The sequence below is a fragment of the Octopus sinensis genome, linkage group LG17 (assembly GCF_006345805.1).
Source record: "Octopus sinensis linkage group LG17, ASM634580v1, whole genome shotgun sequence".
Taxonomy (NCBI): Eukaryota; Metazoa; Mollusca; class Cephalopoda; order Octopoda; family Octopodidae; genus Octopus; species Octopus sinensis.
Genome location: NC_043013.1, coordinates 965,920 through 977,595, shown reverse-complemented (window position 1 = coordinate 977,595; position 11,676 = coordinate 965,920). Strand labels below are relative to the sequence as shown.

The following is an 11,676-nucleotide window of genomic DNA, read 5'->3' as shown; positions in this document are numbered from 1 at the left end:
ATAATAATAATAATAATAATAATAATAATAATAATAATAATAATAATAATGACCACATCTCACTCCTCTGGAACTTCACCATTCAAACTGACAGAAAGATAGATGCAAATAGGCCAGACATCATATTAAAAGACTTCAGACAAAGAACATGCCTCCTCATTGATATGACTGTCCCAATCGATATAAACGTATCTGTCAAGACCTACCAAAAACTGAGCAAATATAAAGATCTTGAAATAGAAATCAGCAAAATGTGGAACCTGAAGACTAAAACAATACTTGTTGTCATAGGTGCTCTGGGAATGATAGCGAAAGGGGCTGATTGCTACCTAACTCAGATACCAGGAAACCCCAAAATGGCAGAAATTCAAAAGATAGTGCTCATAGGAACTGCTCATATCCTACGCAAAATACTCTCTATGTAATCCCAAGGTTTAAAACAAACTTTTTTTTTTCTTTTTAATTTATGTATTAGACATTCACTAGTACAACACAAAAAAAAAAAACCCCAAATATATGGCACAGAACTTCCAACCTGTTGTCTCTTGAGGTTTCTGGGTGAGACTTGGAGCCAACTTGTACAGACATAAAGCAAAAGTCAAACATAGAATAATAATAATAATAATAATAATAATAATAATAATAATAATAATAATAATAATAATAATTGATATAAAAGATGAGCTACAGCAAATGTTCTGCTCAGTACCACAGATTTGCTTGTCAGTTGTTTGACCTGAACCAGTCGAGCTTGTCCCTTAGTGGTTGACGATATGTGCATCTCTGATCATGAGCAGAAGTAGTGGGGCAGCACCACAGCCATATTTTGACAGGAATTCTTCGGGCTTTGAATAATTCACCTCTGGAAACATGGGTGTTTCATTCAACAACCTTAAGCAACTCTTATTCAAGGACCTTTTGAGCGGGACGGGCTACTCGACCAGAAGAAAATTCTAGCTGGGCCCCACCTGCAAAGTCATGCGCTGTTTGTATTGATATGAGATCATCATGTCGCTCACATATGGTTGTGATGCATGTGCATAGTGTACCCTTATCAGACGGGTAGTCATGATGGGTATACTGGGCTTCGTATATTTTACCCCAGTGTCTCTTTGATGGAATGCACTACTCTCTCAATAATAATAATAATAATAATAATAATAATAATAATAATAGTAATGTAAGACCCTTTGGGACTTTTCTGTACAATCAGACAAGACCATCAAAGCTAATAAAAGCCAAAATAATAAAGTCTGTTTATTGATTGACATGAGTATCCCTTGTGATCATAACATTACGGCAAATGAATTTGATAAAACGCAGAAAATACAAAGAGCACAAAGAATGATCAAAATAGAATGCAGTTACAAGACTGTTGTATTGCCATTTATAATGAGTGTGTGTTTAGCATTGTTGTTATGTCTCCGCTGCAGGTTGTTTCTAAGATGGAAGATGTGTAAACCTAGTATGAGATGTCTGTGTGAGAGAGACGACAGTGTACGGAAGTTTACAGACCAAAGACTGTATCATCGATGGCAAAGATTTACTTTGTGTATTTAACGTTTTGGTCCACTTCTAGTTTGCCACAAAACCATTCAAGCTTAAAATGCATTAAAAAAACCCCATGATGATTTCATTGTTTTTTTTTCTGGCGTTTCTTCTTTTCTTTCAGCAATCTGTACTCGCCGATGCCAAAACGGTGGCTCTTGTATTTTCCCTCAGCAATGTAAATGTCTTCCCAATACATCTGGATTGTTCTGTGAAAAATGTAAGTCCTAAGGAAATTCTTGTAATTTATACGAAACTACCACCGTTTTTGGTGGTGTATTTCTGTATTCCTGCAAGTGGGGTTTCTTCAGCAGGTTTTCTAAATTTCAAATAGGCTTTCTTCCATAATTGTCCCCTTAATTTCAGGACCCCCACCCCCATTGTCAATGTCTGTCTTCATTCATTAACTATTTCGAATCCGAACTATTACGTGAACTTAATAATAATTTCAAATTTTTTGCACACGGGCAACTTGGGGGAGGTGGAGTTGATTCGATTACATCGACCCCAGTGTTCAACTGGTACTTATTTTATCGACCCCGAAAGGATGAAAGGCAAAACCGATCTCGGCGGAAATTGAACTCAGAACGTAGCGACGGGCGAAATATTGCTAAGCATTTCGTCCAACGTGCTAACGGTTCTGCCAGCTAACCACCTTACATTGAACTTAATAATAACTTATTGATAAAGGGTGATAGCCTTAAATCTACTTCATGTATTTATTAATCTAATATGTATCTGTTTAAGGTAGTGAGCTGGCAGAATCGTTAACACGCCGGGCGAAATGCTTAGCGCTATTTCGTCTATCTATATGTTCTGAGTTCAAATTCCGCCGAGGTCGACTTTGCTTTTATCCTTTCGAGATCGATAAATTAAGTACCATTTGCGTACTGGGGTTGATCTAATCGACTGCCCTTCCCAAAACTTTCGAGCCTTATGCCTAGAGTAGAAAAAATATGTATCCCTGTAATAATCTTTACTGACTTTATCTTTCGTTGCTGGCTGTTTTGTCTTGTGTATATATTTCTCGATATTTTTAAGTCAGTCGTTGCACGAATGGAAAACCCATTTAAACAGTGTGAATTAATTAATATCTAGGCCCTGAAGACGATTGGCGGATTCGAATGATCAACTTATTGAACTCTTCATAGACGACGACGTGGCTGAATCGATAGAGTCGTTTGACAACTAAATCGCGATATTTGTTCCGACTCCCCGCTCTCTACGTTCAGATTCTGCTGAAGTCAATTTCGAATACCTTCTTTTAGGAATCAACAAAATAAAGTACCAATGAGGGGCAGTGAAAGGAGCAAAATTGTTGGAGGGAAGGACCAAAATGTCTCCTTAAAAATCCATATTTATTGGGTCTATATTTTTAAGGAGAGAAGAATCGAGGAAGCCAAAACGTGTGAGCGAACAGTGTAACTGGAGTGAAACTGATAGCAAACGTAAATCAAAATTGGTTCGTGTACTTAGTCGTTAAACTTGTTATCTCTGTATCTTCCCGGCTCACCACGAATTATTCCACTTTGTTTGACACGACTGACACAAGTATGTGAAGGCGTGTGTGTGCGCGTGCGCGTATGAAACACTCTTCTGTAGCTTAAATTGCGTGGTGAGAAGGGGATGTAATTAGCTAAAATATTTGCTTCGAATTTTGGCACAAGGCCAGCAATTCTGAGGAGAGGGGGCAGCGGGGTTAGTCGATAACGTTGACCCCAGTTCTTCAATGTACTTATTTTATCGATCCTGAAAAGATGAAAGGCGAAAAGCGGAATTGACTTCGATGCGATTCGAAATTTGAACGTAAAGACACGGAACAGACACCGCAAAAGCAATTTTCCCGACACTCCAAGAATTCCACTGATTCCCCGCCCCAGGACTGGCACAAGACGTTTTCGACCCTGGAAGGGTGAAAGGCAAAGCTGACTTAAGCAGAATCGGAAACCTGAACATAAAGAGCTGCAACAAATACGACATCGTCCAACGCTCCTCATTGTCTATCTATCTGTCTGTCTGTCTGTCTGTCTATCTATCTATCTATCTATCTATCTATCTATCTATCTATCTATCTATCTATCTATCTAACCATCTATCTATCTATCTATCTATCTATCTATCTATCTATCTATCTATCTATCTATCTATCTATCTATCTATCTATCTATCTATCTGCCTGTCAGTCTATCTATCTATCTATCTATCTATCTATCTATCTATCTGCCTGTCAGTCTATCTATCTATCTATCTATCTATCTATCTATCTATCTATCTATCTATCTATCTATCTATCTATTTGTCCCTCAATGTATCCACATATTTAACGTTCCATAATCATTCATTTCCACACCACCAATCATCATTACAACATATTCTCCCTCACCACCACCAGCACCACCACCACCACCACCACCACCACCACCACCACCAACACCACCAACACCAACACCTTCTTCATCTCTAACAATATTTAGTGTGCTGCATGTTACGGAAGGGTACACCATTAAACAAGTCTTGTAAAGTAGAGATTTTAGGTCACATCCTATCATCTCAACGGACAGCAATTTATCAAAGACTGCAAATTATTATAGCAACGTCGTTAATTATACATTCTTATCATATTTAATTATTGAATACCAAAAATATTTCCCTGTTTATCTAAACACGGGGTTTGCGCTTATCAGCATTCTGGAAGGTAGTAGCCAGTTGCTATTGGTGTGGTAGTTTTATGTCTACATAAGACTGACAAAGTTTTGGGCGGGAGTTGAACGACAAAACCCTTAAAACACAGGACAAACTATTAGCATTTTGATGCATTTGTCTTTGATCAGCGTTAATTACTGGTTTTGATCGTTTGTTGGCCTAAAGGCGGTGCTCCAGCATGGCCGCAGCCAAATGACTGAAACAAATAAAACAATAAAAGAACCTCACCAAATAGTTCACTTCCAACTGTAATTCTTCTGCCCTGCCACCATAACTCGCAGCACCTCATCCCCTTCTCACGAGCCACAAGTACGATTTCCGTAGAGCCTGACCCACGGGACACTCGCTTCTCTCCATCACCTATCAGAGGTCCCTAATCCTTTAGAACTTCAGTGAAAGCACTGTTGTAGCTCTTCCCATTAACCACTGAATCACATGAGAACCGCCTGGCTCAGTTCCTTACATCTGTTTCTCATCTGTTTCTCATCTGTTTCTCATCTGTTGGGTCGGAAATCTCTTATCAAACATCCTCACTCATTCCACTCTGTTGCACTCAATGTTCGCTTGTGTCTTTCACTCTTTGTGTCTTAATGCACATGAAAAGGGGCCGGAAAGATGTGAAGATTGAAAAAGATGGGTAACAGATGGGATAAATGACTGTGTTTAATATAATTGATTTTAAACTTATATTAAACTTGTTCAAACACCACGATAAAGACACAATAAAACTTGTCTTCTTATCAACAAACAAGGGAAAGGGCGAAACAGTTTAACATTTTATCGTGATGGGATGAGGGCCTGACGAAGGTCATGAAAACCACTTCTCCACTGGTAAACAAGAGACTGTTACAGAAGCTGAGAGTGAAGATTTTTCTGCTTTCTTGGTGAACGACTGAGCTGTGTAAAAGGGTTGGCGCCATTAAAAGTATTGTAGCGTGTCTGATACCCTCACTGTTTGAGAGACACAATAAGAATGATCTCGTATGAGATTACAACCATCTTTGGCTAGTTTGACCCTGCTGTGTCCACTGATCTGATTGGTTAGCATTTGGCGCTGTTTGTCTCTCGACTTATTTCGCGCCAGTGTGCAAGCCAATCAATCACGGCCTTCGGATAAGGCCTGCTTCATTTGAGCCTACCACACCCTTTAAATAGGCCAGCTTTCACTGTTTTACGTCTTTCGACTTCAGACCCTTTAAGGTCTTGTCACTGACCACAGAGCTACTCAGCTATGTTCCAGTTCTAGCGGCAGACGACCAACCAGCCAACCATGCGACTGCTCCAGTTATGAAGACGCTATTATACACCTGCGACAGAAAGGACGTTCTCCATCTCCGCCGCCGTCATCACCATCGTCGTCCTTCAACTCTATGTCGTCTCCATCTCCGTCGACTTCAACATGTACACATCTTCACACTGACCAGGTGTAACTCCACGCTGTTTGTGTGAATATTCACCAAGGAAAAACAGTCTACCTGAAGAACTATCTGTATCAAGAGACATCGGTACGGCATTGAGGCCCCAACTTCTACACGTGTAGTAACTGGCCTCTGCTACGTGACCTACGACGTCTTGTTATAGAACTTACTATTGTGTACCTCATGAACTGGTAAACTAATTCCATCTTTAACTCAATATGCTGAGACATTCATCTTAAGCTCTGTTTTTCTGCTTTATATGCATACACCTTTGTCTGTACCTTCTGTCGCACACACGAACACACAGACACAAACACTTGTCGCATGCACACAGACACAAACACTTCGCTAGCACTCATAACACTTTCTCTTTGTACACATTGTGAATAAAGTCTTCTCTCTCAAACAGTACAATGGTTTGTTGTACTCATTTATTCCTTTTGGCGCTGTATCTGACTTATATCGTGTATTTGGCTTCTCATTATGTTAGGGACGACCGTGCGGCGTTCAAAAGGAGACATTTGTCACCAAATCCTTACGTACGGTCGTATATCCCCCACAGCATCTTTTAAACTAGAAAGACTCTTTAACCGAAAACCTTACAGAACGGTGATGGTGATGACGATGACGTTAGTGATGGTGGAGTTGGGGGGAATAGTAGTAGCGATGGTGGTGATAATGGTGGTGATGATGATGATGATGCTGAGGGAGGAGATGATGATAATAAAGGTGGTGGTGGGAGTGATGATATTGGTAGTGACGGGGGTGGCGATTGGGCAGATAATGAGAGCGACCATGGTGGTGGCGGTGAAGCCGATAACGTTGGTGATGATGATGATGATGATAGTGAGTAGTCACAGGGGAGACGATAATAGTGTGGGCGGGGGTGAGGAATTTGCTGTTTACACGAAGCAGACCAATAGTCAAAAGCGTATAACTCTTTTCTTTTTAAGGGAGTCAATAACTCTACGATTGCACTTTATAATGTGTTCCTCTTTTAAGAAGGCAGGTTGCCATTTCATCGCCATTTCTAACAGGTCGGATGATGATGATGATGATGATGATGATGATGATGATGATGATGATGATGGTGGTGATGATTGTGATGATGATGATGATATGATGATGATGATGATGATGATGGTGATGGTGATGATTGTGATGATGATGATGGTGATGATGATGATGATGGTGATGATGGTGATGGTGATGATGATAATGATGATGATGATGATGTATTTATTTCAGCTAAATGTAAGCAGGTTTGCTTAAATGGCGGTCGTTGTTCCAATGGTGGATGTCGCTGTTCAAAATATCATTATGGCAAACGATGTGAACATAGGTAGGTTCTCGCTTCTTTGGGGCTTTTTTCTTTTCTTTTTTTTTTGCTTTTTTCATATGAGTTTACAGTTTTTTTGTGCTTTTTTGTTTTTTGAAGCCAACAAAAATGTTTTTAAATCTTTGGTAAAGTAAGAACCTGAACCGTGCAAATGAACTTTGGGTTAGCTCTAACGTTTGTTGTTCTGATGTGAATTTCTCACAGACAAAACGGTGCCAGATAGTTCTCAGATGTAATCTCCTTTAGAACAGCCAATTACAGCTGCTGTATTAGTTTTGTATTTAAAAAAAAAAGGCCTTGTGTTCCATAATTTCATTTAAAAGAGACTTCTAATTCCCGTTGTTGTGTTGAAGAAACTATATAATTTTTTTTCTTAATTTCTGGCAGCTAATTTCTGAATTATTACACAATTATGAACAAAGTTAATACTTATCTAAGACCCTAAGATCTCTCCACGTAGAACGCGTCGTATTCATTTCAACTTCCCACCAGTCTTTTTTGAGACTCTAACCTCTCGTTGAAAGTGATATTTTTTTTCTCTTCAACTCCATACTGTGACCTAATTGTTCCATGAAAAATTTAAATATCTGCACTCAATTACATTCTGTGACCCAGAAATCTTGTTTGAAGGATTACAACAACAACAACAACAACAAAAAACTAAGTCTTGTAACTATTACGGGCAGATCAACTATTAGGCTCTATCTCTCATCACACACACACACACCACCACCACCACCACCACCACCACCATCGCCGCCACCACTGCCACCACCTCCAGAGAATTCCTCTGTGGTTGCAAACTGCATTACAGTTGCCGTCCACTGGAAGTTTCCTCTAACTCTAATTCTATATTTACTGTGCCTTGTAAAAGACAAGCTGAGCGAATCAACTTGGTTTTTGGTGTAGGCAGAAATGGCGCAGCTTTGCACAAAAACTCCTTGCGGAATTTAGTTACAGCTTCTTGTGTTTTCAAATAGCAGTGAAGTCGTCTTTGCTTTCGCTTTACCAGGATTGATAAAATGAAATACCAGTCAAGTACTGGGGTCAGTTTCATCCACTGGCCCCTCTCCTCAAATTTCAGGCCTCGTACTTGAGTTAGACTCTTAACAGAATCGTTTGAGCAATTGTTCTAGTCCTTTACGTCCTGAGTTCAAAAGCCGCCCAGGTCAACATTAGTTTCCATTCCTCCAGGGTCGATAAAATAAAGTATCAGTCAAGTATTGAGCACGATAATATGGAATAACCTCCCTCCCCTTAAAGTTGCAGTCCTGGTGCTTAAACCAAAAGCGATTGTTGTTGTTGTTGATACTGTTGTCGTTTTCCATTTTAGTAAGTGCCATCTGGAGAAACAGATGAAACCAAAGACGCGGACCTACAGAAGAAAGATCAAAGAAGAATACGTGACGCGATGTGGCTCGAGGTTTATGAGAGAATGCCGGAAAACAGTGTAAGTAATGACAGCTTTGGGTGGAACAGAGGCTGGAATGGCGCGGTTGGTAGTGCGTCACCTTTAGGTGTCCCCTTTAGTTGCGCCTCTTGAAATTCTGATTTTGATTCTAGTTCAAACCAGCTATGGATTTCATCGTTCCGAAGTCGATAAAATAAAGCACGAGTCAAGAGCTGGAATCTATCTTAATTTGAAAGAACTAGAATCTCTTAATTTATTCCCAGTATTTCAGGCCCGTGTTTAGAAATTACAATTCTTTGTGGAAGAGACTTCTTCTCAGCACCTTAATAATAATAATAATAATAATAATAATGATAATGATAATAATGATAATAATAATAATAATAATAATAATAATAATAATAATAATAATAATAATAAAAATAATAATAATAATAATAGTAATAATAATCGGAAATGATAATGCAAAGATCTTGTGGGATTATGTGATTCAGTACGACCATGAGACAGAGAATAGGAAGCCAGATATAGTCTTAATTGAGAAAGAAAACAAACTATGTTGGATCATAGACATAGCATGCCCAGCTGACAACAACGTATGTGATAAGGAAGAAAGAAAAGTCGATAGATATGACAGGTTAGCTTGGGAAGTTAAGCAGTTGTGGTCGATGAAAAAGGTGGTAGTAGTACCAATAATTGTCGGAGCCCTGGAAACAGTGAGTAAAAATCTTTAGAGGTATATAGAACAAATAAGGGCTGCAATAAAGGTGGGACATTTGCAGAAAACAGCACTGCTTGGAACCACTCGAAAACTCCGGAAGGTGCTCGAAAAATAAGGGGTGTTACCTTAGTTCACTGGTAGTGAACAGCTGACACCGTAGTACATCTCCGGCGTTAGAAGCTGTGCAAAGGCAATAATAATAATAATAATAATAATAATAATAATAACAGAAACACACGCACCAATGGTCACGGAGCTCAGGGCTAAAAGCGGAGAGTGACCAAAGCTTATTAACCCGTAACTACCAAGCCAATGTGACAAAAAAATGGAGCGGATCCAAAATGCCGATTCTGTAACGATGAGATTGAAACTATAGACCACCTAATCTCAGGGTGTAGAGTCTTAGCATCTGTAGACTATAAAGCAAGACATGACAGAGTCGGCCAGTATTTTCACTGGACAATATGTTGGCATTATAAAATCAAAACCGCTGACAAATGGTATAAACACCATCCTGAAGCTGTGACTGAGGGAGAAAATGTGTCGATTCTATGGGACTTCCCCGTACATACCGACAAAAACTATAAAAGCTAATAAATCGGATATTATTATAAAAGATCAGACAAAAAAGGTGTGTTTATTAATTGACATGAGTATTCCTTGCGATCACAATATAGCGGCGAAAGAATTTGACAAGATTAGTAAATATAAAGACTTGCTAATAGAAATTGAAAAAATGTGGGATCTCAAGGCGACTACAGTACCAGTGATTGTAGGATCTCTAGGAATGATTAAAAAAAAAGGTACTGAAACCTATTTGAAAATGATACTAGGCTTACCATCCCTACAGGAAGTGCAACAAATCGTGTTAACTGGAACGGCTCATGTACTGAGAAGAGTATTATCGCTGTGAAAATAACATCCATTCATGAATTTATTTATTCATTAATTTTTAAATACATATTTTACCTGTGAATTTGCGTGTGTAATCTGGGAATGCATACAATGAGCTTCTCTGCCCTAGGTGTGCGGAAAACACTCGGCGAGAAACGGAAGAAAATTTGAAGAAATAAGGAAAAAATACTACTACTACTACTACTACTACTATAATAATAATAATAATAATAATAATAATAATAATCCTTTCAACTAAAGGCAAAAAGCCTGAATTTTGTGGGGAGGGAACTAGTCGATTACATCGACCCCAGTGTTTCACTGGTACTTGATTTATCGACCCCGAAAGGATGAAAGGTAAAGTCAACCTCAGAATGTAGTGACGGGCGAAATGCCGCTAAACATTTCTTCCAGCGTGCCAACGACTTCGCCAGCTCGCCACCTTTTTCTTTCTTCTTTTTTTTTTTGGTACTTAATTTATCGACCCCGAAAGGATGAAATGAAAAGTTAACCTCGACGGATTTTGAACTCAGAACGTAGCAATGGGCGAAATACCGCTTAGCGTGCTAACGATCTTGCCAGCTCGCCTATAATAATAATAATAATAATAATAATGATGGTGATGATGATGATGATGATGATAAATACCTGTAATATACTAGATTCGACTAGTATCAACCTTTGCAATAAGTTCGCCTGGTGTTTTGCACATTGAAGTCAATGCCCAAAGGAAGAATTGGTTGATCCACTCAATATCCATCGAACAGAATTACCCATATAATAGTCTCTCTCTCTCTCTCTCTCTCTCTCTCTCTCTCTCTCTCTCTCTCTCTCTCTTCATACATGTATATGCGTGTGATAGTCGGGTGTGATTCAAGAGAGATTTAGCTTCTATTTACATTCGAACGAGCCACCGCGTAGAGATTCCATGTTCAGAACGTGTGAACTTAGTAAATTGTCATATCGATATCCTTTTGAAGAATCGTCTTGAAATCGCTATTGTCTGTATAAGAAAAAAAAATGGTCGCTGTATATAATAACCGTCCTTTTGTTCTTCTTTTCTACGCAGCCTCAAATATATCATCGTATCGAAAGAATATCTACAAAGTTCCCCGCAGTGTTCTCAGAAGAAACAATAATTTCATGAAGACACGAATTCGAGTTCAGCATTTCATTTGAGGCTAAACAGATTGCAAACGTCTTGATAAATGTGCGTGCGTGTGTGTGTGTGTGTGTGTGTGTGTGTGTGTGTGTGTGTGTGTGTGTGTGTGTGTGTGTGTGTGTGGTGTGTGTGTGTGTGTGTTGTGTGTGTGTGTGTGTGTGTGTGTGTGTGTGTGTGTGTGTGTGTGTGTGTGTGTGTGTGTGTGCGTGCGTGCATGCGCATTCCGGAAATGCTTATCTCTGCCCTCTTGGTAGCACGTATTCAGACGTATCACAAGGAGATCCATTTGCACCTCACCCACACATTTTTCTGGATTATGAAATGCGTTTGTCTCGACAAGAAGAAAACTGATGCACTGTTAGAAAAAAAAAATGTCCAGATCTAAATTTCCAGAGTTCTATATTTAAGAGATGAGGAATTATGTACATTATGTACATTATTTGCATTTGACGGATATTTGTCCTCATCTTGTTTGTTGTC

At 39.1% G+C, this 11,676-nt stretch overlaps 1 protein-coding gene across 1 annotated transcript in view; it reads left to right on the top strand.

Moving 5' to 3' along the window:
• The window catches only part of LOC115220998, a 61,695-nt gene extending 50,019 nt beyond the window's left edge, over positions 1–11,676 (top strand). Inside the window, exons 10-13 of the mRNA XM_029791217.2 lie at positions 1,673–1,768; positions 6,918–7,011; positions 8,342–8,458; positions 11,104–11,676. Coding sequence (XP_029647077.1) covers positions 1,673–1,768; positions 6,918–7,011; positions 8,342–8,458; positions 11,104–11,173 — 377 coding nt within the window. The 3' untranslated portion in view covers positions 11,174–11,676. The remainder of the gene's footprint in view (positions 1–1,672; positions 1,769–6,917; positions 7,012–8,341; positions 8,459–11,103) is intronic.